The sequence below is a fragment of the Takifugu flavidus genome, chromosome 19 (genome assembly GCF_003711565.1).
Source record: "Takifugu flavidus isolate HTHZ2018 chromosome 19, ASM371156v2, whole genome shotgun sequence".
In the NCBI taxonomy this organism is placed as follows: Eukaryota; Metazoa; Chordata; class Actinopteri; order Tetraodontiformes; family Tetraodontidae; genus Takifugu; species Takifugu flavidus.
Window position 1 is genome coordinate 10,854,115 of NC_079538.1, and position 25,361 is coordinate 10,879,475.

At 44.2% G+C, this 25,361-nt stretch overlaps 3 protein-coding genes across 5 annotated transcripts in view; 2 read left to right on the plus strand and 1 right to left on the minus strand.

Annotated features, from left to right (window-relative positions):
- atad2b (ATPase family AAA domain containing 2B) overlaps positions 1-6,858 on the minus strand; it is a 37,385-nt gene extending 30,527 nt beyond the window's left edge. Inside the window, exons 1-14 of one of the 2 annotated variants that reach the window (XM_057017734.1) lie at positions 6,155-6,858; positions 4,852-5,015; positions 4,395-4,426; positions 4,143-4,290; positions 3,964-4,063; positions 3,720-3,852; positions 3,375-3,536; positions 3,191-3,266; positions 3,011-3,112; positions 1,750-1,861; positions 1,505-1,620; positions 1,196-1,370; positions 955-1,043; positions 124-283 (exon numbers count right to left, since the gene is read on the minus strand). In XM_057017734.1, coding sequence (XP_056873714.1) covers positions 124-283; positions 955-1,043; positions 1,196-1,370; positions 1,505-1,620; positions 1,750-1,861; positions 3,011-3,112; positions 3,191-3,266; positions 3,375-3,536; positions 3,720-3,852; positions 3,964-4,063; positions 4,143-4,290; positions 4,395-4,426; positions 4,852-5,015; positions 6,155-6,244 — 1,659 coding nt within the window. In that variant the 5' untranslated portion in view covers positions 6,245-6,858. Of the gene's footprint in view, positions 1-123; positions 284-954; positions 1,044-1,195; positions 1,371-1,504; positions 1,621-1,749; positions 1,862-3,010; positions 3,113-3,190; positions 3,267-3,374; positions 3,537-3,719; positions 3,853-3,963; positions 4,064-4,142; positions 4,291-4,394; positions 4,427-4,851; positions 5,019-6,154 lie in introns of both variants that reach the window. The other variant, XM_057017733.1, reaches the window with a different exon arrangement.
- A 37-nt stretch (positions 6,859-6,895) lies between these two features.
- On the plus strand, positions 6,896-10,569 carry ubxn2a (UBX domain protein 2A). Of its 2 annotated transcripts, none has more exons than XM_057017739.1 (7): positions 6,896-7,016; positions 7,289-7,351; positions 7,440-7,539; positions 7,954-8,063; positions 8,532-8,669; positions 8,943-9,104; positions 9,703-10,569. In XM_057017739.1, exons 2-7 carry the CDS (start codon positions 7,308-7,310, stop codon positions 9,884-9,886), a joined length of 738 nt encoding a protein of 245 aa, XP_056873719.1. In that variant the 5' UTR covers positions 6,896-7,016; positions 7,289-7,307; the 3' UTR covers positions 9,887-10,569. The 2 variants fall into 2 exon arrangements, with proteins under 2 accessions (XP_056873719.1, XP_056873720.1); XM_057017740.1 differs by having other exon boundaries at positions 6,940-7,016; positions 7,445-7,539.
- A 1,697-nt stretch (positions 10,570-12,266) lies between these two features.
- On the plus strand, positions 12,267-25,329 carry mfsd2b (MFSD2 lysolipid transporter B, sphingolipid). The gene is made up of 15 exons (XM_057017137.1): positions 12,267-12,396; positions 12,692-13,045; positions 15,050-15,175; positions 15,264-15,388; positions 17,943-18,066; positions 19,662-19,740; positions 19,816-19,997; positions 21,186-21,276; positions 21,832-21,953; positions 22,457-22,540; positions 22,698-22,781; positions 23,296-23,405; positions 24,310-24,453; positions 24,608-24,784; positions 24,957-25,329. The coding sequence occupies exons 2-15, from the start codon at positions 12,710-12,712 to the stop codon at positions 25,003-25,005; spliced, it is 1,833 nt and encodes a 610-aa protein (XP_056873117.1). The 5' UTR covers positions 12,267-12,396; positions 12,692-12,709; the 3' UTR covers positions 25,006-25,329.
- The last annotated feature ends 32 nt before the right edge of the window (positions 25,330-25,361 follow it).

The window sequence follows — 25,361 nt, forward strand, 5'->3', positions numbered from 1 at the left end:
TCTTATCAGCCAAACGATAACACTATAGGATGTCCACAAACCAAGGACCGGCTCAGAACTGAATCCGTGATAATATGTTTTACCATAAAATATGAGCTGTATGTATGTTTCTCTCAATGTCACCTTTTTGTCAGGCAGGTTGAACAGAAACTCCCGGTCAAAACGTCCAGGCCTCCTGAGTGCTGGGTCGATAGAATCAAGTCTGTTTGTAGCACCGATGACAACTATCTCCCCACGACTGTCCAAACCGTCCATCAAGGCCAGAAGAGTGGACACAATTGAGCTAAGGGGATGGAAGATAGAGGAAAAACAATATGCACTGTCATTAAATACAGAAATTGAAACACAAACATAAACATATATGGGGTTTTTGAGAGCACATTTGGTTTTGAGCCCATACAGTTTTGACCAAAAAATGTTTTTGTGACAGAAAAACAGAGCTGTTCAACCAATCACTGGATATTGAATAAAATAAATAGTCTGGGCCAAAAGATTACTTGAAAATAACTTCTCCTGACATGTTTTCTTGCACTCTGTGCCGCTAAATGGTTAGAGCTTCTGTAAAAAAACTGCAGTTGTTTGCTTTAACAATAGATTGTCACAATCTAGGTAGGAGGAAGCTGTTATTAAGGGTCCTCAGTGTCATGCTTAACACCACGCACAAATCACGAAGGCCCATAATCTGACATTTTCTTTCTTTTCAATTCCAAAAGCTGATTTTTAATGTGATGCTAGTTCCCTAAAAAATGGGCGATCTAAAAAGTCACAGTGGCAAAATATGCATTGTCAATCTGCTTTCTGTCTCATAAAGAAGATGGTTCTGCAACTCTTAGAAATTATGCAATAAGATTTGAATAAAGATAAAAAGAAAATATACATTGTTTCCGAATGGAATCTGACTGCATCATGGGCCATGTTAGAAGTACAAGTGCATCACAAACACAAGATCCTTACCTGTGTATCTGGTCCTGTCTACTTGAGCGAACTGGAGCCAATCCATCAATTTCATCAAAGAAAATAATAGATGGCCTCATCAAGTAAGCCTGATAAACAGAAATACAGATGTGAGGATGATGTTCAAGGGGGGGCAGTTAAACATGAAAGCTGGTGACAAATCAAAGTACTGGAGGTCAAGTGATGACAGCAGCAATGATAAGTCTGGAAACCTGTCTGGACAGTTAAATCAGTATCTCACCTGGTCAAAGAGTAAACGTAGCTGCCGTTCTGATTCTCCAACCCACTTGCTGAGGCAATCTGCTCCTTTTCTCATGAAGAATGAAACTTTCCTGTCACCGTGACTACACTCATTTGCAAGCGCCCGTGCCACAAGAGTCTTTCCTGTCCCTGGGGGTCCATAGAATAAACATCCTCTAAAATACAGAAGAAAATTGATAAAGGTAAAGTGAAACATTAAATGAAATGGGGAAAAGAATCCCTGCACAAAAAACTCACAACAAAATGCCAAAGTTTAAATGAAAAGCTAAGAGATGCCCCATTATCTCACCTGGGGGGTTGAATCTTGAACCTCTCAAAGATCTCAGGGTAAAGCAGCGGGAACACAACCATTTCCTTGAGCGCATGAATGTGATTGCTGAGTCCACCCACACTGTCAAATCTCACCTGAGAGAAAACACATATGATTAGAATTCAAACTTAAACCTTTGACAGATGTCTGTGTAAGTAAAAAGTTAGCTGTCAGGCATAAGTAGAGAGCTCCAGAAAGGAATAATTAAAGATTCAGATACTAACAGAGGTATCAAGGTTCATGGGATCCACGTCTGCCAAGCTGGCACCCACTTTCCCCCGATCCCGCAGCACCCCACTGGCCAGATCTTCTGCTGTTAAGTTCATGGGTAAACATCTGGGGGAAAACAGGAGTATTATCATTAAGGTACAAAATGGGAATGTGTGAAAGTTCTCAAACAACAACCTTCAGGTTTCTGTGAACTACTATCTGATGATAGATTTCATCTGAAAACATTTAGAAATGTGATAGTATTTATACCCTCAATATACAGAGAAAAACTGTTGTAAAGAAAGAAAAGATTCTCATGACTGTCAAAACAAAAAGGAAGATTGCAATGAACCTAAAGCTGATGAATGTCAGGCATCGGTATCCACCTGACCATTAACCACGATGATGTAGCACTTTAAAGCTCAACCAAAGTTTCCTGTTGATCACATGATTACAGAAAAAGCTCACTCCAGACGAGAGGAAGGTCGTGAGGTCAGAGCTGAAACAAAATGTTCTATGGTGTCACTACTCAAATGTTTGAACAATAAACACATTGCAAGTATGGAAGTGGCAGTATTGTGCTCTGGAGCGATTGCCTGCCAGAAAAAACGCTGCTTTAAAAAAAGCTTTCCAAAGTCTGAGTTCGGGTCAAGGCGACGGAAGTTGTGGCTGACCAAAGAGCAAGAAATCGACTAAATTTGCATTGGCTGTGCAATGGGAGGTGTTACGATTGGCCATTTTCACAGCAGCCACTTTGGCAAGTAATTGGAATAGTTTCACAGTTGTTCCCAATGACAGAAACAAAGGGTCTGTTCCAATAGTGTCGCTCTTGTGAATGTGCAAAACCGTGTGCATCACGAAATACGATGGAAAATGATTGCGTTATACTGTCTACAACCATGATTGCATATCAGTGCGGCTGTCCCAAGAAAGCTCTTTACACCCAAAAGTAGAGGGATAATAATCTCGAGCACCTGACTGAGGTAAAAATGGCCATGAAACATTTGGGTGATATGGATGATGGCGACTACAAATGAACTTTCAAGCACGTTTGTGCTCGTAAAATAATCAAATAAATTATTAAAATAAAGGCAATAAACCAAATATGTGGCCCACCCATGATCATAAGGCCTTGCAATAATTGTCTATGATGTATAATTTTGGAATCTTACTACCATCTACTGGCTGTTAAGATGTATGACACTTCTGGGAATTTTTTTTTTTTTAAAGTTTCAAAAGAAAAGAGATGAACACACAAGACAGATGCACCATTACCTATTCCTTGCCCGGGTCATGCTCTTGCTTTTTCTCCGCTCAAATCGCTCCTCATCAGACGATGAGGTGGTGTCACTGCTGTGAATGGCATGTTTCTTCACTCTGAAGTGTAATAATAATATTACATTCAGACCATTCACATCAGATTGGACAGTACTTTTCCAAAAGATTCCCACCAACCGTATATGGCTTCTTCTTGCTGGGGACCTGTGGGTGTCAAAAACTGAGGGGTTGTTCTGCTTTCTGTTCACAGGCTCTGAAGAAGCAGACCAAAGAAAATGATCACACAATTGAACACTTCTGTAACGAAGCGTCTGTAAAGTGCACATAGAGAAATGTGAAATTAAACCTAATTAGCAAATACCAATTGGAGGTGCTTCATATCTCTGCACAGTCTTCCGCTGCCTCAGGTTGTACGGTCGGTCATTTTCCTCTCCCGCCTCTTCTGCTTCATCGCCTTCGTCATCTTCATCGTCTTCGTCATCCTCGGGATCTTCCTCCTCCTCTTCCTCCTCACCATGGGAATCTGAGCATGACAAGTGCAGTTATCACACGTGAGATAAGAATACTACAAATTTAAGCTGTTAAAAGGATTAACCCTAAACCCTTGAGGCAACTGACTCCAGACTTTTATGTTGAGGCAGCCGATGATGCTGCTGCCTCTTTCTGCATAATCCTACTCTGCGAAGAACAGTAATGTGAATCTGACCTTCTGTGCCTTCCTCCTCTTCTTCCTCCTCCTGGTCCGATTTGCTGATGGATTTATGGTGTGCCTGCATGCTGTATGTGTTCCTGCGTAGAGACTTCCTGCGTTTCACTTTGGAATACATGTCCATGTTTTCCTGGGGGGGGGGAGAAATGAACCACATTAATCCTTTAATCAACGTATTCTCAGATAGTGGCGCTGCATATTTGTCCATTATGCTAATCTAACAGAACAGATTGGCACTCACTTCCTCAGTATCTCCATTCCACATGCGAAGCCGCTCCAGTTCGCGGTTCTGTCTGATGCTGCTGATGTTGTCCATTTCCTGCAGAACAGCCTCAGCAGTGCTGGCAACACAAGACCCACGGTGGACTGGTAAGGTCAGGGCATTCACTTATTCATCAATGGAACAGGATTAGAGGTTACCTGTTGACCAGTTGGTCAAACAGCAGGCTCTGATCAAGCTGTGCAAACTGGCTCTTCCTCACCCGACAGCTCCTCTTCAGCTCCACATGACCATTCATGCAGGAGTGATCTCCTGCTTTACTCTCCTCATTCCGGAGGTTCATATGGCCTGCAGGTATAGGAATTAAGAATATGACATAAAGGCAAATGGTTTCTTTACAAAATGGTGGTGTACAGATTTCAAAAAGTGCAAATATTAACAAATGACTTTACCATGTCCGTTCTGCATTATACGAGAAGACAACCTAGAAGTAGAGTAGCCACGTTACTGTATGTACATGCATGTATGAAGGGCCAAAACAAAAATGACTCACAAGTTATGCTTTTAGAGAGAACACATGACAATAATAATTACGGTTGGACCAGGCTGACATTAAAGCAGTGGTGTTCACAAAATGCTACCGTTTACTGTAATACTAGAAAATAAAACAACTGCATTTTCTGAAGGAGAATACTGCTGCAAGCTCAGTAATGAATCTTTAGGTGGGTTATATTAATGCATTATCTGCATTTTGGATTGCAGCGTGTGGGATCATTAAAGCAGTCCCCTAAGCTAGCAGAAATGAACAGGAACCTGACTCAAACACCCTAAGATGCACTTATGAGGGAACATGTGCAAGACACAAACATGCAATCATAAATAGAAAACAACCATTTGTCAATAGCTGACCTGGTACGGTAAGATGGAATGCCCCAGCTGACTCTCTGGCCCTTAGCTTGAGGGGACGGCGAGGTATCGCTGGAGCTGGGCTCGGAGGCGATCTCTCTGCGTGTACGCTTGGAAGGAGGAGCCAGCCGCGGGCTGCTGGGAGTACTTGCATCGCTACTGGGTTCCTTCTGGTCCACAAATAAACATTACACCAATTACAGACAGGAAGGGAAGCGTGTCAGGACAGACATTATTGCCAAAGGAAATACAGACAGATTCTCGACACATTTTCTAAAAACACTTCAGCTGATAAATAGCTACATCGAGAAATAAATAATGGGATAGATTTGTAGCTTACGGTATGTGAATCTAAATTGCATGACATTAAAGTCCTGGTGACATTATGAGCAAACACAGACAGGCTGGAATGTCAATATTGGCTACTTGTTAATATATTGTCAGTTTGTAACTTTAGATGGTCACTTAACAAAGCAGGTTGGAGTTGGACCTACACGACTATCCAAGTTTCACATCTGTGAGGATATTCTTTTGTTCTCAATGTTTCTGACGACTTTTGTCAAAGACAGATATGGAAGTGTTTACATTCGGGGACTGTCAGTCACCCAGGGAGCAAACTTAGAGCATTAACTCGATGATATTACAAGAAATAAAAAGTGGACCTCGACACATAAACGAATAATGCCGAGTTGAGCGCATCTGTTGTGAAACCGTGTAATGTAGGTCTTTAGGGCAGTTACCCCCGAAGGTTCACCAAGTTCAGAGTTTCTAATACGGGACAAGAGCCAGCCAACTGTTTTGAACCCTTCCCCCACTATGAGAGATGGCTGCCGGGCTAGCTACAACCTGCGTTAACTCACAGTTTTCTCTCTTTATCTGTCAAAACAATGCGCGTCAGTGCTTTCGAAGAAACAAGGCAAAGGCCTCGACGAATCCCTCCTGTGGTTCTGACAGTTGTCTTCATTTAGAACGCCCATGTGCGCTGTACAACAGTGAAACAACCAGACGGGGAAATAGCCAAACACAAAGGGAACTCAAGTTGGGGCTAGCCTGGAGTTGACAACGCTAGCTTGTAAATGGACAGCTCAACAACAAGTTTAATGCGAAAAACTGTTTAATGGGGTGGTGCATGTAAATCCTCTGTTATGCATTTGTGTCACTGGATGGGTGTCAAGCCCCACTGTGGCCACACTTTGCAGGGAATGATAGATTGTGTGGAGCACCTTGAGGCCACGGCTACAGCTATTTAGCCAAGTAGCAGAATCAGCTAGCTCGCCGGTTGGGAAAAGAAAGGAAACCGGCTTACGTGTTCGTCCGAAATTTTCGACGACGACCTCGTCCTCGAAGAGATGAAGGCACCGCTTCCCGGTCTTGAGCTGTTCCTTGTGTTCACCATGTTATTTTTCCTTTTGTTCTCCCTTACTGAATCTCCCTAGCTGGCTCCAAACACTGCCTCAGTGAGCGCAGCACCGAGGCGCCATCTCTCTAGCTTGCTTGCTTCCTCTCTCTCTTTCTCTCTCTCCCTCTCTCTTTCTTTCTCTCTCTCTCTCTTCTTCTCTCTATTTTACTTAGTAAACACACAACACTAATAATACTAAATTCACTACAAGTGAATGGTGCGCGATGTTGGCTGTAATGTACAGCTGAATATTGACATTTGACTATAAAACCATACATTCGCGTATAAACTGCAACAATGTTGCTTTTATAATTGTTTTATTCTGTATCCCCTCTGTCTCCCTGCGTCCGATCTGTTGGACTAAGTTTTTCAAAAGTTTTAATTATCAGTTTACAGCGAATGTTGACATCATTTGAAGCTTTTGTTTCTTGACAATTGCAACTCTGCCCAACAATTTTCTTCGGGCTAATAAAGTTTATTCTATTCGATTCTATTCTATTCTTCTTGAGGTCACCAATAACAGTGATAAAGAGTTTATATAAGTCGAGTTAAAACCTATTTCAGAAAGAAAAAAATTAAAAGGCCAACACTTGTCGATTTGAGTAAAAGAAACAGCCTCCTGTTGATTTACGGCAGCGCTGAGCCTCGGCAGCACAACTGCGGCAAAATGATGCGATTTACGACACTTTCTGCTAAACGTTTGCTCAGCAGAAAGAGTCGCGCTGCTAAAGTCGTGGTCGGAGGTGTGCAGCTCGGAATTATTCATCTGGTAAATAAACCGTCTGCCTTAATCCTAATACTGCCATGCAAAAGGGTTTTTTAAAGGCATGCATATCATGATGCCAAGCGGCGTTTTATTCTCCATAGCACTATCTTGTTTGATTTGTTGCTGTCTGACACCATCTTATATAATTTTTAGTTGGCGTCAGCGGATGAATAGTGTTGTTGTCCAAAAGGGTCAACAATTATGATGAAAAAGGCGACAGTGCAAAGAGATCTCAAATGGGCTGTGAAGGTGATGGGCCTTGTTTGTGTTCATAGATGGATACTGCAAAACGTCATGAAAGAAGGTGAAACTGTGAGTGGGGAGGAAGCTGAAAACTGGTGAGTGATGGCAAGTTGATCTCGCTGTGAGTTAGTGTGTTCATGTGAAGGCCTTCCATGACGGTTTCCTTTCTTAAATGTCTGCTAGCACAGAAAATGAAGAGGAAGCCCCAATGAGCCGTAGTTTCTCTGTGGAGGATCTCCTTGATGAGGTGGAGAAGATCTGCTATGAAGCCTCGGGGGCAAAGGTCAGAGACAATTCGACAATAACTTGTTAATGTTTTTTTTCAGATTCTGTGAACCTTCCATGTTTGGTCTCCACTGGGTCTCAAACCAAGAACCCTCTGCTTCTCAGCCCAGTCCCCAACAGACTGAGTTACTTTTCAAAACTTTGATTTTTAATGATTGTGATTTGGCAGCAGTTAGGTGAAGAACAAGTGAGGCACTGAGGGACACATTTATACAGTATAGCAACAAGTATATTGTGCCCGAAGAGATTACATTGAAATTTGGAATAACTTGCAATATCACATTTCCCGTTTAATAGTGCGTTATTTATACATACATAACCATCAGAACCGCTTTGTACCCTCTATGAATAATTTGTTAACTTTTGTATGCCCTCGTGTCCTGCCTTGATATATTTGTTGACTTAAGCGTAGGTCGAGATGGTGGTGAGGCTGTGGAAGGATGGGTTCACAGTAAACGATGAGGAGTTTCGTAGCTACTCTGTTCCAGAGAATCAAGACTTCCTGGATGCCATCAAAAGAGGGTGAGTGAAAATATATCAAAACATGATGACAAGGGCTTGGAATTGATTCAAAAATGTGTTGGAAAGCTCTTGTCTAAAGATAATGTGCCAAATTTAGAGACTAGAAATGTTTTATTGTGTCATTGGTTTTCATTGCTCTACTGGTTCAGTGTTTAGTAATTCTAGAGTCTTATTTTGTAACTATTATTTGGTCAAAAACACATTTGTTAGTCTTAAATAGTTATGACCTGATTTTATCTTTACCATAAGGCCACAGACAGATGTATAGTATTTAATTCCTTGGAGATGCCCCGTATTTGGACTTCACTTGGTCAGAATCCCAACATGATGTTTGTCTTTCTTTCAAGCTGGTCTTAAATAAAGAGCCTTTTCTCCCAAACCTCTTGCCATCATAACAATGTTTGTTGGTAGCCAGCTGTCACATTGCCTGCTGTGACCTGATGCCAAACCTGGGCTCGTTTGTCTCAGGGAGCTTCCGGGAGAATGGGAGAGCAGAGCGGAGAAAGAGGAGCTGGAGATCAGTGTGGAGGATCTAACAGAGGAAAATTATTTGCCAAAGAAAAAGGTCTTTCACCCCTTCAGTGGCCGTGGATATCGGCTTGGCAGGTGAGAGATTATTATCTCAGTAGAAAAGTGTTTTCAAGTGTCAGGTTTCAGAGCGATACCACATTTAACCACTAGGTGTCACCCTAAATCAGATATTAAAACAGCATTGCAAATGGTCACGAGTTTATTATTTTAGAATGTTAGAAATATCAAGATGCATGCATTAAATAATGCAGAGTTCAGACTGAATGAAATTTGAGATGAAGAAAAAAAGTGCCAAAAAAAGACAGTCCTAATGATTTCTTCATGTTTTGTATTCCTGTCCATTGTTAGTGTTGCACCCAGAGTTGTTGCCAGGTCACCATCTGTGCATGAGGATGGAGAATCTCCTCCTATTCCCATGGTAACATTAGACCACGCCCTTCCTGTTACCTCCCTGCAGATCTGGTTGGCTGATGGCCGGAGATTGGTGCAAAGGTTTAACCTATCGCATCGGTAGGTATGACAGAATCAGGACCAGAAACACATTTCTCTACATCTCAGATGCATAGACTACATTCTCCTGTCTATTTAAATCCCATAATCCCATGCATTGCAGAGTAAAATGTTGTTGAAGAGATGAAAAAAAGATTTTTGCTTCTGCCAGCCTAATGGTTGGTGGAGGGGGCTGTTTAAGGATTACATAATGCTTTGCTCCAGTCTCAAAGTTGAGGGGCTTGTGCATGTTATATCCTCTTCCACAGTGCAAAGGCATAATCTGAGATGTTGCCGCGGACTGGATCTATAAAATCCCCAGTGTGGAATTGCATAACTTGGATGCAGCATTTATATAACGGAGTTTGTAGCTTAAGATATGCCGCCCCTCTAAACGTCAGCTGGGCTGCCATAGGACCTCACATATATGATGGGCCGTGATTAATAATAGATTACATGTATAGTGGCTCAAAGAGAAATTGTTTCACAAAGGAGAGGAGTAGGAGTAGTTTCTTTGTAATCTGTTGCCACTGAAAAGCCCCTGACATCAATTCTAACATTTTGTCTGTTTCTAGTTATTAATTTAATCCCCAAATGTTTTTTTTTCTTTTTTAAATAGGATCATTGACGTTCAAGATTTTGTTGCACGTTCCCAGAGAAGCTGCCCGCCGTTCATCCTCACAACATCGCTGCCTTTCCGAGAGCTCAGCGACAAAGATTTAAGTTTAGAAGAAGCAGATTTGGCCAACGCTGTTATTGTCCAGAGGCCCCTGAACACAGAGGCTCCGTTTGGACACTCCTGACTGGGGACGGCTCTGCTGCTCCCAACTTTAACCAACACGTCCATCCTGACTGCAATTTTGATGCCCTTTTGGTTTCTCATTTCTTTACCCTGCTGTTTGTGCTGCATTTAATGATGGTTCACTCTGTACGGTGTTGTAATCTCTTTCAGGGATTAACTCGATGAAATGTAAGAGATTTTCGCAATTGGCACCATTGCCGGTGCTCCTGAGGTGCTATTGTTGATGCTTATTTTGCTCTCTTCCCTAGAGGGACAGTTTCTGTCAACATTTCTCACCAACACCCCCCTAAACTTAAGAGAAAAGGACAGTCGAAGCAACTGGTTGTTCTGGGCAGCCACGTGTGTCCGTCTGTCATGTCGCCCTCCTTCCTTCTCTGCTCTCACAAACACACTCTCACCACCAGCACCACCACCACACTAAAATCTCTTATTGTCTTCCCAACATTTTGTCTGCACTGCTCAGGCAGTTTTTGAGGGTTGGGTCAGTTGTGCATCAATTTGACTTAAAAAGGGAATACACAATGTTTTGCTATTTATGTTAGAGTTAACACTAAGTTGCTGCTTTTTATGCTGATTTGCCTTTTTCTTTTAAATGGGAGGGGTTCAACTCCTACAGTATGTATTATTGATTTGACTACATCCTGTCAAGACATATCACAAGGGTCAATAAAACTCTCAAAGCTCTGCGTGCTTTTCTTTGTTCTCTTAGTCAGTATGGTGATTGCGTCATCACCCAGAGCGGTGTCACATCATGCGACATATATGATTAGAGCAACACGTAGACTGATCACCAGTCCCTCCTGATTCCCGAGGGTATTGTCACCACATGATGTCATTCATCTGCTGATGTGATGGTGTGAGACGACACGTCCCTGCGTGTGACCGGAGTGGATTCACAGAAGTGGCTAAAAATATTAAGATGAGGTTGAGCTAAGTTGATTCACCTCTGTCCCCTTTGTCTGTGTCGCTCATGTTTCCCGGCATGTGTAGGGACATCAGCGTGCTTCTCTGGCAGCTGCTGCTTTAATCCTCATCTCCAGTGTTTTTATCTGACCCTGAGAGGAAGTCAAACACATTATACATCTTCAATATTTAAAGAAGGGGGGCGGGGGTGCTGTGCAGAGCAGGGTTAGCAGGAGGGGATGACAGTCCAAGGTGATGTGCACAAACCTGGCAGGAGACATTTTAACCTAAAGATCCTGGCCTGTATGTGCTGGTCAGCGGCTTGGTTGTTAGATGAGGAGACGTGGGGTCTGGTGTAGGAGAGACCACATTTCCTTTGTGCTACATATTTAATAAGGCTAAGCATGCAGAGAATTACTTTCCCTTTAACTACCACATTTCCTTTCTGAGTGGGCCAGAATTCACCCTTTGATTTCCCACATTCCTGTTTACGCATTATTGGAAATGTCAGTTATAATATAGGTCAGATGTCTGACCTTTATGGCTTTCTTCCATGTGAGAATGCTTGCATGCATGGAATTTTATTTTAAAAAGTCACCGTGAGATGTTTTAATGCCCTCTAGAGAGGAAGATACTTATGAGTGAGTAAAGGGAAGATCTCGTATGGAAATAACACAAAAATGTGTAGAGCTCTCCAGGCAAAATGTATCTTTTCATTTCCTTTTTGAACCAAGGTCTTTTGTTCTCTACCCCTTTAACAAAACACACTCTTTAAAAGAGATAAGAAGTTAAATTTCCCATTAAATCATTTCACAATTATCTTTTTTATTTCTTTATGTGATATGAGATAAACCATGTGGTTTAGTGTCCTTTGAAGACATAATTACAAATACGCTGCCATTGCGCTTTATTTCGAATGCCGCCAAAGCATATTTTCATCCGATTTAAGGTGAGTTATGTGCCTCCTTCTGGAATTTGCCCACACACATTTCCAGTTGACTGCCATGGAATCAGATGAGTGATCCTCAATTACTTAAACCTCATTTTAAACATTCAAGTCACATCACATCATTACCTCTGAAATAGGGACTTAAGTTTCCAAGCAGAGTTATGGATTACTAATAGTTCAATTATGTACGCCTTGATTAATAATGGAAAATGCCTAACTGGGGACTAGTCTAATGGCTTTCCCGACTCAGTGTGACCTTGTATTTTTAAAAATTATACCTCTAGTTATAAAAAATGTATTTCATATCTTGAAAAATCCTGCATTCTCTATCTAGCTTAAATTATGATAAGAATATTCAGAATATATACAAGTATTTTCCACATGCGATTATAAAGCAGTGCTTTTCACCGTACCAGTGTCTGCCATAATCTCCTGACAGATGTGCACACGCACACAGGTCACGGCACACATGCGAGCATGTAATACCAACCTGCGGCCGCTGCGGGGCGCGCTTCCGTCACTCCCGGCTGAAAACAAGGGCGAGCGGAGATGCGCTGAGCAGAGCAGAGCGTCTCCATCCTCCGCAGTCTCCTTCTCATCCTGCTTGGCTCACAAACTACCCGACTTCCCAGAGGAGCTGACGGCCCCGTCAACAGAAGGTAAGAACTGTGTCTGATTTGGTTAGCAGGTGTGCTGGGCTCTTGATCCGGATGCACGGAGTGAGATGTCCTGCGCGGGACATGATCCTACTGTCACAGTCCTGCAGTGTTCCAGATGTACAGTCTTGAGTGATGTTTTACAGGCGTGTTTTGTGCGTGCATTTATAAAAAAAAAATTTTTTTAAACTCTTTTGTCCATGATGACTATGTGCCTCGCGCGCGCGCGCGTCTGTGCGTGCGTGCGCCTCCACCTGCCTGACTTTGCGTTTTTTCCCCCATCCTGGCTTCATTCCAGGGCACCAGCAGCACGTGAATGGCGGCAAAAAATGACAGAGCTGTCCGACGGGAGCAGGAGGAGCTCCCGACCACAGGTTCCAGCGCCCTCACGCACACGCGGAGCCAGAGCCACATCCAGTTTCACCCCGTCACACACCACACCACCCAGTGGCAGACTCCTCGGGCTCTGGCTCACACCAGGAGCCACAGTCACACTCACTTCAGCACCGTCTCGCACACACAGCCACAGAGGTTCGGCTGTCGCCTCACGCACAGCCTCTCAGCCATGACCAAAGGGGAGAGGGGAGCGCACGTCTCCGCGGGGAAGCTCATCAAACCCACAGAACCACTCTTCCCAAAATCTCCTCAGCAGGTAAGACGCGATCGCCTGGTTTTTGGTCCCGTTTTGAAGCCCAATGTTTGGACCCCTGCTGTGAACAGATTGGCAGCGAGCTGCTGGATGTGATTGGACGGGAAAAGATGGATCTGGTTTTGATCTCTTTATTCGTTTATCTCTTTAGGATTTAATCAGCCGCATTCCCCCACTGTAAACTCTAATAATCCTGCAGACACAGGGCTCAGCGCACAACAGTAGAGTGTTTTCATTTGGGGAAAGGTTGCAAACATTGATGAGATGAACATACAATTGCTATTGCTTTCTGTTTTGTGTGGAGGGATTTTGGACCACGGTCAGTTTCACAATGTCACTGGATGGAACCGTGAATGTTGTTTTAATTTGATCTGATTATTTGGCTTCACATGATCTGCCTGGGTGACTGAAATGTGATATAACAGGATCTACCCGGAAATACATGTAAAACAAAATTGGGTGAGAACACTAACTGCCAATCTAACTGGTCTCAGGTCACTGGTGAACTAACAAATCCAGTCACCCTTTGAGTTACATGACTACCAGGATTCACTGGGAGACCATTATCACCATGGCAATGGTTTTCCTTCAATAGTTCTCATCCCTAATCTGCATTAAAGGTCCATAATACCCCGTGACATGACCCCTTTTGCCTGGGTTGTAAAATAATCCTTTGCCAAATAATCATCTAATCTGCTTTATGGATCAATTCACTGACTGACTCGTGCACGGTTGTGCTCAGAGTGCAGCTTTGGCCTCTTGAGATCTTTTTTTTTAAATGTTAACTATCCCCAATCTCAATTTTAATTGCTTTCTGTAAAGGATTCATTAACTTCAGAGATTAGCCTCATCTATCCTTCTCCCTCAGACTGTCTGAAGTTTTGCAGACGCTCCCTTTATTCCGAGCCAGCGCCTCCGCGTGCACGACCCTGGCTGATGTGCCTGCGCTCCGTGTTTGTTGGTGCATCAGGCACAAGTTGAAGGGATATCCTGTTTACCCGCTTTGATGATAAGAACTCCGTAATGTAAGATTGGAGTGTGAGAGTTTCGGAGGATAAGAATAAGACTTTTTTTTTTTTGGGGGGGGGGGGGGGGGGGGGTCCTTGCAGCACATCATCAGTAAAGCAGCATTCTCCAGACACCAAAGACTTTATTTTTTCCTTTCCAATTAGCTGTAATTGCAGTGAGAGTGGAAGAAGAGAGAAGTTCTGAAGTCGGAACCGCCAAGCAGCCTTTACTTACCTCTGACCCGCTTGTCTTGCGATTGAATAATTACACCCCTCCCTCCTGGTAATTGTCGCTCTCGAAGTCCTCCGTGTTTTGATGGGGGTAAGAAAAATGGAGGAAGAGAAAACCTGAGTCGGATAATGACAGCGTGTCGGCTGCAGCTGCGGTTTCTTTGTGATTTCCTTTCTTCAGGAGGCTTTGAAGGGAGAAGCTTTGGGCCAAGCCCAGGACACTGGTGTGGATAGTGAGCGTGTGTGTGTGTGTGTGTGTGTGTGTGTGTAAGACAGGTAACACAAGAGGTCAAGGACAGGCTTGACATGTATGCACAAAAAGGTCATAGTATAGTGCGTGGTGGTAAAGGTTTACACACACACACACACACATCCTTTTACTACTATCTTTGTGAGGACTTTCATAGACATAATGCATTAACGAAACCCAATTCTAACCCCAACTTCAACACCATGTCTTAACCCTCAAACAATCCTTTGAAGTTGTGACGATCAGCCAAAATGTCCTTATTTCCCTAAATTGCCCTCACTTTGTAGAATATGGGTTCATGTACAAGAATATACACACATAAACTACAAAACAAAAACAAGGAGGGTGTGTGTCACAACCAAGGTCCTGTTTAAAAATGACTGTTTGAGCAACTAAAATCTATTCTTTTAAATAAGCCTTGAAAGCGTGACTCCATCCATCACTACAGAGTTATTAGAGTGGTGAGTACGGGTCACCGGTACTCCAGTAACCCCCCCTCTCACTCCTTCGTCCACACAGACCGAGCTGGGTCAGAAACTGTCACTATGCAGCAAACTCTGCTTTGCCATTGGTGGAGTCCCGAAGGAGGTGGCTGCCAGCGCCACGGCCTTCTTTCTGCAAATCTACCTGCTTGATGTTGCCCAGGTAAAGCCTTCAAGGACAGAGAAAAGTCCATTTGCTACGTTTGGCCGTGCTGTTAATCACGTCGGTGTGTGGCTGTTCCTCCCTGCAGATTAATGCTGTCCAGGCCTCCATGGTGCTCTTCATCGGTAAAGCCTGGGGTGCAGTCACCGACCCAATTGTTGGTTTCTTCATAACAAAGAGCAGATGGACCAAGATTGGGAGACTCATGCCCTGGTGAGCACTTTACAAAATCAATTTCAGGTTTCTATTATTGTTTTATATGTTCCCAATATCCATGTTACCTGGTTGCCGGGCGGCAGTTTGTAGCCTAATTATGAAAGTTGTTTGGATTTGCTCCCACTCTCCCAGACATAATTATGAGTGTGCCGGCATGCTAATGTTTATGTAAAATCTAAACATCAGCGCTGCGGTTTCAGCTGGTTTGGAAACTCATCATCCCCCAGACATCCCACCTGAGGACTGAACTGCATAAATAAGCGCTGCGCTTCAATTACTCACGTCCTGTCGCTCCGTCGGATCAGCTCCAAAAAAAGCCTCCGGTGTGTGGGTTGGTGTGGCAGTAGATGGAGGAGTTAGTCTGCATTCTTTTGTAACTCCCTCTGACACTTTATTACATTTACATAACATCTCACGCCACATTTATTGTAACTCTTGGTCCTTGTTGTGCAGGCTCTCTCAAAGACAGCCTGTCATTTTCATAGCTAATATGATTTTATTGGATTATTTTCTTTTTTCCTCAGCCTTCTTGAGCTCACTAAAGCGACATTTGGGATCATGATGGTGAATCAAACTGCATTATGAAGTATAGATTAAACACAAGTGGGAGGATAATGAAATTCCACTGAGGCCAGCCAGCTCACTCAACCCCAGACATGCAGATGCTGAGCGTGTTAAACCAGCCGATTACCCGCTGGAAGGCGTGTGTGCTGAGAATGAGTCCATGTGAAAACTGTGTGTGTGTTTGGGTGTGCCTTCTTCGCTGTGATGAGATTGCAGGATACTTCCTCAATTTGTGACCCTGTTAGGAAAGTCCCATCCAGCAGGATGTGTTTCACCTCCGGGTTGTCAGCCTCACAGCCACACGCTGATTTATATCTCTGGGCTCATCAGGACGGGCCTGTTTGGGCCAAAATCTGCACTCCAATCCTGCCTTGTTTAACTTTAGTGAACTCTTTTATTTTAAAGCAATGACTGATATATTAATTTAGAAAAATACTGCATTCCAAGTGTGCTATATCAATAAAATAAGAAAAATGAACAACCATGCCATTAGTGTAGCTAATCTCGTGGCTGCCTTCAAGCCTTTTCACGAAAGCTTGATTTTACTATAAAAACACTGTAGAAAGTGCACCAAACTGCAATTTCAGTGAAAGTACGTTGCATAATTAACACTGATAAATCAAAAGTAAACAGAGCCTAGACGCTCTCACCTACCAAACCTCTTCTCTTCCCCTGTGTATCATGTAATTAACATTCTGTTCTGAGCACATCAGAGAAATGCAAACCCCGGCCTCAGATCTCCTCCGTTTTAATTAAGGCTACGATAAATCATCGGGACAGGTGCGAGCGTGCGTCCTCGCCCGCCCGCCCGCTGTGCGAGGACGGCGTCGACTGAGTTTGGGCACGAGCATTTTCTGCCTGTCTCTGAACACAGTCATCTTGCAGGAACATTCTAACAGCCCATTCACCAACCCCGGGGCCTTTTCATCGCAGCCCGTGACCAGGCGGTCAATACTGCAGCACCAGCGTTGTCGGCCGCCTTTGTTTGAACGAACAATCAGGAGGAGAGTGAGGTGGCCTGGCTGGACGATGCTAGAAATGACCTTTCTGGCCTCTGTCTGTTTACCTCTTTTTCTCACTTTCGCTGTTTATGATTGCTGGTGGGGAGGAGGCCAGAGGTCAAAACGCCTGCCAACAACCCCCCCTCCTACCTGTAGATGTGCTGTATTCACAGCTTTTCCAGGCTGCGGACCAGATGGCAAACAGACTCTGTTTGCTTATTTGAAGTCTCCTTCCAGACAAAACAGTAGTTTTCTTCCGTTGCTCTATTTGAACGATGTGCAAATTGATGCATGTGTGCACCCTGACACTGTGTTCACATTTGCGGTGCACAAATATCCTGTTTGTTTGTGGAAAAATCAGGATCTGAAACAGATGCTAACAGATGACTTCACAAATAGACTCCACAAATACAGAAATGTGCATGTTTAATCTGCTGAGGAGGGAAAGATTTGGTAAATATAAATCCATGTCAGACACATTTTCATTTATATATATGTGCGCGTGTAAGGAGGGGTGTTAAATGTTAAAGAGCACTGATGATGATATTTCTGATGGCGTGGATCATCATAATGCATGCACAGCTGTTCACTTTAACCACAATATTACCAGCCAGTTGTTTACTTATGAATTATACATGGCCCACATACTACAGCTCTCCAAGTCCTGGGAAAAGCCCAGCACAGCAGAATGGAGAGTGTGTGTGCACGTGTGTGTGTGTGTGTGTGTGTGTGTGCATATTCATGTACCTCCTGCTGTGTACAGATCTTTAAATCATGTGAGTTTCAGATATTGTGGCGATGCGTCTCCCTGTTTGCCCTCTCCACCCTGCACTGATTACTACCAGAGTTTCAACTGAGCCCTCCAGCTTAGAAACATGACCTGATTTTAGCCCTCCCATAAAATTACATAACACATTGCTATTCTGAGACCTTTTGGTGACTTGTAGACTCAAAACTAAACTTCAACACCCTCCTGTGTCCCTCAGGATGGTGGGCTGCACTCCATTCCTCATGGTCTCCTACTTCTACCTTTGGTTTGTTCCTCCCTTCATCACCGGGAGGTTCGTCTGGTATCTAGGATTCTACTGTCTCTATCAAACGCTCATCACCGTGAGTATGACTTCTGTCCCAAACGAGCCTTTGATGCATCAGAAATCTGCGATGGCACCTAAGCCCAAGTTCACATGTAGTACAAGAGCTAAATCCAGTGGGAAAGAGGAGATTAAAGCTCTGATTGATGCCGCTGACAGTCTGCAGACGAGAGGTTGCGTAACACGCATATGAAATGGACCAAACATTTACAAATGAAACTCCGAAGTGGGGATGATTATGGTCGCCTCGTGCCAGACTCCGACAGCTCGAAGGTGGATTTTCACTTTGATTAGTGAGACGTGCAGCAGATTAGAGCCCAGAGCTCTCGGAGGCCTCACCTCAAAGGGGAAGTGGGGTTATTTAGGTTGTCTTTTGTTATTGTGGTCCAGCCCATTCATCTCTGCCTCGCTCCGCTCTGGAATCAGCCATCTAACATGTGCTACAGAGTGCGCAGACCACAGCGGCCACGCTGCGGCCAGCTGTAATGGCATTTTATTCTAAATACTTGATAAGTATACAGCCAGGCCTGCCAGCAGCCTTTTGCTGGGTAAATGCTGGTTACCCCATTTAGCCGTCTTTCATTGTCTGTCAAAATATGTGTGAAGTTAGCAGAGAGAAAAAAGCCGTTTTTGTTCAAATTAGGATTAACTTTGACCAGTTTGTTTGATCAGCCATTATCTGGTAATTGGGAGATGTAATAGTGTACTCTCAGGAAGGCAAGAGTCTAAATATGTTTGCAGCCAGTCAAATAACAAGCTCCACAGAACCAGTGGCCAAAAGGAGTCATTTCAGGGCCGTGTTTATTTTGATGGTGGCTATGCGTGCTCGTTTGGCCGCAGGGCTCTTGTGTAAATTACAAAGTGAAGCAGACCTCGGTTTGCTCGCCTATTCTCTGGGAGAGGTGGTGAAGAAGCTGAGGTTTGCCAGCATGGAAAGTGCAGAGATTGTTTTTTTGATATAAATACAGTGCGCAGTTTGCATTTTCACAGGAGCACGGAGATTAAAGGCATCCAAAGATATCTCGGGTGTTCCCTGTTGATTATGAGTCCATTTTAATGTGGTGACAAGACCCAACATAGAGTCACGCTAGAGGAGAGCAGCCCGGAGATTGTAGCCCACGCCGGCATGCTAACACTGCTTTAAAGTATTGCCCAGGTCTCTTAAATGAACAGACTGAGACTTTCAGTCAACTTCAGGATGGATGAGCTCCCACTTGGTGTGTAACGGCCATAACAGTCGACCACAATAGCATAAATTCTGATATGACTGGAGTCATTTATATCCTCTACTGTTCTGTGAATGATGATCCCATATTACCAGTGTAAGTGGGGCCTGGCTGAATCTATAATATCTCATATGAAGCGAGTTGTTCGAGCTCATACCTGAGGCGAGGGTATCTGTTGCACAGCGTGACAATGTTGGAAGCTCAATGTTTCGGGGTGTATTTAGCTAGAACATGTTTACATTAATCTTGTTTGTCCGTCGGCTATAGTTTATCACTAAACAGCCTCCAATCAAATTTGCAACTTAAGTCCTGGATTATTCTGTTTCTGGTGTTCGTGGCAGGCCGTGAAAAACAATCATATTAATGGAGCGATTCTGCTTTCCTGCAGTGCTTCCATGTGCCTTATTCCGCTCTCACCATGTTTCTGAGCACAGACCAGCGGGAGAGAGACTCCGCCACTGCCTACCGTAAGGATTTAAAAATAAATAAATAAAGACACTTAAAGTAACAGAACTGACTAGTTTGTGTTTATCTGATATCAGGGATGACAATGGAGGTACTGGGGACACTTGTGGGCGCAGCCATCCAGGGTCAGATTGTGGCCAGCGCTCACACCAAGAAGCACTGCCCGACACACAACATCTCCGCCGGTCACCTTGGGAACGGCAGCGGGACGGAGATCATCAAGAGCCTCCTGCACTCCCAGGACTACCTGTCACATTCTGTAAGTGTCACCTGTGCCAACGCCGGGGTCTGGGGGGTGTTCAAAGTCGGGCGCGGACCTGCACCCAAAATAACGTTGTCACCGACGTTCTGCCTCGGAGCTGTGATGTGTCAGGGTGGTTGTTTCAGCGGTCCAAGGTCAAGAAACAGTGGCTGCTGAATAAGGGAGGCCTGTTCAAAATTGGCCCCTTATTTACCGACTGTCTAAAAGTCTGACATTCAAAATGGCTTCCTGGCTGCTACCAGAGGACTGGAAGGAGAAGCCTCTGTTTGATATTTGAGCCCCACATCCTGAGCTTCCCCTCTCATGACCACAAAAAGGGGGTTCCTCCCACACGTCCCTCTGCTGCACTGCGGCCCCCATATTCAGGGGTCTTCCCGGTCTGTAAATGATTAGACCCATTTATATGTCACCCAGGGCAGCAGATGACAGCCCAAATTCAACATCTCGCTCCCCAAAGCGGCTGCAGCTCAGCAGGAACATGATATACAGTAGATACACGTTGAGCTGCTGCGAATCCACCACGGGTCATTTTGTAAAGATTAAACAAACCAAAGAGTCCAAAACCGTCCGATCCTGCTCGCACCGCAGCTATTTGGATTCCAGCCGCTTCGCTCCTCGTACATTTTGCGGATGGGTCTCGTGGGGGGAACCCACTCATCACGACGAACCCTCCGCAGCCACCCGCTAAATGGCTCCACGGTCCGTTGCCGAGGTTGGCACACCGTCTGGGCAAACTGGGACCTTCCTTTGGAAACAGGGAGTGTTCTGTGTGCATAAATAATAACGGGCCGCTGTGCTCAGCCACACGGAAAAGTAGCAAACAAACAGAGGTTGTTTAAGGCAGAGCAGTTCCTGTAGCGGTGCAACATGAAACAGGGGAGGATGTATTTTAGGGATGCGGCTTCGCTTGAGGTTTCTCTCTGTTTGTCCTGGTATTTGGGGAGTAAATGAGTACACGGCTGAGTTTGCGCTTTAAACTGGGACCAGAGGCGACGCCAAAAGTTGCAAAGGTAGAATGAATCTGTCCGATTTGAGCCGCGTCGCCGACAATCAGTTTCCGGATGATGTGCGGCACCTTGAAATGAAGCACTTAAATATTTTAGGTCTTAGGGAAGATTATAAATTAAAGATCGAGGAAAGGCTCAGAATAGACTGGATCTACATGCCTGTTCTCTCTCTCTGCAGAAGGAGGTGTACATGATAGCGGCCGGCATTATAGGAGGAGTGTTTCTCGTCTGCACGGTGGTGATGTTCCTGGGAGTCAAAGAGAAGGAAGGTGAGAGGATTTCACAATCTGTGTGTGTGTGTGTGTGTGTGTGTGTTGCAGATCTATGCAAAACATTCAGTTATTGCTTTTATGAATAAAGACTTGAAGAATTGTTGAAACTCTGCCAAGTTTATTTAGATAAATCTGGAGAAGGACCCCATAATTACCAGACAAAACTCTGGATGCTGGTATTCTAGAGGACATTAATGAATCAAGAGCAAGAGGAACTCAAAGAAAAGGGTTGAATCCCACCATCTGTGCTGCTACCAGCAGCATTTTAGTATTCAAAACCCACCATGTGGTGTGTAACTGCAGCTCTGTTGTGATAAGCTTTGTTCCGTCTCACTGATCAACATAATAAAAAAGCCATAATTTGCCAATCGGCTGCGGCAGAATTGGCAGAATCGTCGCCACACTTTCTGTCCTGGCAGATTAAGACCCACGTCCAGGAGTACGTGTGCGTCTGCTGCAATGCAGAGGCCATTCCAGCAGATCCATCTACCTCGTGTTATTCGATATGCTGCATACCAGTAATCCTCTCCTCATTCCACATGTAACTTTCAGATCCATACTGCCCGAGGACGGAGAAGCAGATCCCCTTCTACAAGGGCTTCATCCTGGTGATGAGACACGGGCCGTACCTCACTTTAACCGCCGCTTTCCTCTTCATAACTGTCGCGATTCAGGTAAATGCAAACAGATTGTGGCCAGCGCTCACACCAAGAAGCACTGCCCGACACACAACGTATTCGCGAAGCACTTCTCAGACAGGACTCTCAACGTTACCGTAAACGGGGCAGGCCTGAATTCTGATGCTGTTGATTAGATCAATGGAGAAGAGCACTTACTGAAAGCTCCTGCTTCAAAGCACGCCTGAACTCTCTCTTGAGGGTGATACCGGTGCAAATTGATCTGGCTGCTCGTCACTTTTAGGCTGATGCGACGGCTTTTGACACATTTGGTTTAGGCCGCTTCCACTATCGCATGCTTTACAGCTTCATGCGTCAGCTCGGGAGGATGCGTGTTTCATCCTCACCTCTCAGAGGAGCTGCTGTCACTTGTCATCCATGCGAGGAGTTGGAAGAAATCAATGCGGACCGACGTCAGCAGCTTCTCCAGCCCCGTCGCGCTGAGCACACAAGACACGGCACGACTGACTGTGTGCATGTTTCGTCTCTGATTACTGCAGCTGGTCCAGAGTAACTTCGTGCTCTTCTGCACTTACGCTGCAGACCTGAGGGATCACTTCCAGAATATTGTGCTGACCATCCTGGTGAGTGGGAGCTTTTTTTAAATTATTTTTATAAATCAAAAGTTCTCAAATGTTTTCCAGGACCATAACTTCTGTCTGGATGAATTCTATTTAAAACCGTTTGCACCCAGTGACGTCGCCGCTCTTCTCACCTGTCTGCTTGCACGTGTTTCTGCAGGTTTCTGCTGTGATTAGCATCCCGCTGTGGCAGTGGTTTCTGCAAAGGTTTGGGAAGAAGACAGCAGCTTTTTGTGGCATCACAGTAAGTGCACCTGCTGTGTTGCCAGGGCCTTTCCCAAGAGTGAAATCCACAACCCTGACACTGTTACCACAGTCACGTTGTGATTATAATGTTCAGGCAAATAGGTAATCAGTGATCTGAATCTTTGAATATGAAATAGACTTTCATCGGTGCTAAATAGTGAACTTGCTGTTGGCACCACGTTCGTGGAGCTGTTCCACTTCTTTTGGGGAATAATTGTCTGATTCAAGCGTGCTTTGCTGCAGTGGCGAATCCATAATTAAATTTATCATTAAATTCAGGCAAAGGAGGTGGGACTGCATTAGATTTAGAATTAAAGCTAATCCAAGCACTTTAATGTGACAGTACAATCCTAATAATACAAACCACATATAGTTTTTAAGGATTTTATTAATGCTAATTTTACGTTTTTAAGGCTTTTAATTTTGGGCCATCTTGTGATTTAAACTGGGAAGCATCATTGTCCTAATCTGAATCCTGATGAACTGCTTATGGAATATTTACCTGTTTTTAGTGGATTATGCCATTTACTATGATGCTGGTGCTGATCCCCAGTGTTGTGGTGGCCTACGTGGTGGCTGTCTCCTCTGGACTGAGTGTAGCTGCCTCACTGCTTCTTCCGTGGTAAGAACATCAAGTCGTCACTTTACAACAGACTTTAATTCTTCTTGAACACCATGCTGTTTATCTTATTCTATTTTGTCCTTAGCTCGAGTTAAACCTCAGACGTGAGAGCTTGAAAATCGCTCAAGGCAGCATTAAATGTGGAAACATTTATTATGGGATTAAAATTCAATTTGGGCATTTCCCTCTCTGCATTATGGCTGTTTCACATTCCCCATCAGAATTTTGAAACCATACATTTATACCCTGAGAACTGTGGATATTTAATTGCAGCGTCTGCCGTGTGTTTGTCTGTGCAGCCATTTGCTGCTCATGCCATCTCCCTTTGATTCCATATCAAAGTCAAACCACTATAGCGCACAAGGATGCTGTTAGTGGTGAGTTGGCGCCTGGGGGCCCCTCGCAATACTCGTGGAAGTAATGTCATTTTGATGAACCAACGTCTACTCTAAATCATATACATCCCCACAGAGCTAATACACCATCGGAGGTAAAGCTGTCAGTCCCCACATGTTTTCTATCGTTTCCATGGCTCCCCACTCATCTCTTCTCTCCTTCTTCAAACCCCAAATTACAGGGGCCTCCCACAGGGCCATGTTTAGCTTGGAAGGGACCGATTGTTTATTCTGTCTGTGGGCCCCAGGCCAGTCTCACCGCCTGCTGCTCATCATCTAATCGTGTTATTAGCGCTGTAATTTTAGCTCGCCGTTTTATCGGAGCGCTGGAAGTCGGCCTCACATCAGCAGCCGCTACCGTCCTGACCGGTTGTGTAAGATGATTAAAGGAAGGTTTTAGGTGCTCTTCAGATGAAAACTCTAGGATGTCATGAGTGATGCTCAGTTCTAAACACACGTGTGCTCACAAGCTTAAAACCGTTGACACGTTTGAACCCTGCACGTTTCAGGTCGATGCTGCCAGACGTGGTGGACGACTTCAGGCTGGCCAACCCCTACTCAAAAGGCCACGAAGCCATCTTCTACTCATTCTATGTGTTCTTCACCAAGTTTGCTGCTGGCATTTCCTTGGGAGTTTCCACGCTCTGCCTGGAGTAAGTACAATGACTAACCTGCTTGTAAATTGCACAAGCCTCTGACATGATTTGGGATTCGCTGGGCAGAAGTGGAGTTTGCATATTTGTGCTGCTGCAGCGTCAGAGGGAGGTTGATTTTCTGTAACCTGCATGTGTGTGTGTGTGTGTGTAGATTTGCAGGGTATGACACCGGAGCCTGCAAACAACCCGCTCCTGTCGTCTACACCCTAAAGTTGCTGATTGGTGCTGCCCCAGTGGCCTTCATCGTCACAGGATTAATGATCCTGCTGCTTTATCCCATCAGCGAAGATGTACGGCTCAGGAATAAAGTCTGCCTGGATGAGCTACGGTAACGGATGCCTTTTAAAAGGCCAATCCAACAATTTTACACAGAAAGATAAAAGTTATTTGTCATGGATAAAATGTTCTGCTGATATTAACCTCATTATGTAAAATGCCTCCTACAAAGCGTAAAGAAAGATTCAGGTGACTAAATTCCAATTTTCTTTTACCTTCAACAGAAAGCAAAGCATTGGCTCCAGAACGATGGAAGATTTGAATAACGTGTGAGCAGGAATGTTGAATTGTGAAGCCATGTTTATTCCAGTATATGCAGCTGGGACGTTGTTCATTGGTGTATATTACACTGACATTGTTTTATTTTAAGCAATTTTGTTTTGTTTTCACGTCCTGTACAGATGTATGAATATTATATAATTTATATAAATGAATCTATTGCATTATTTGCTGTGTAAGGCGCTACAGCACTGTTATTTATTAAGAGATAAAATGACTGGAGGTTGGGGGAAAAAATAAATGTTGTAGCTTGTTTTACAGACCTAATAGAAATGCTGTTTGTGTTTAAGCACAATTCTATAAATGCAATATCCAAAATGGCGGTCAAATGTCTCTTCTTTAAAGAATAA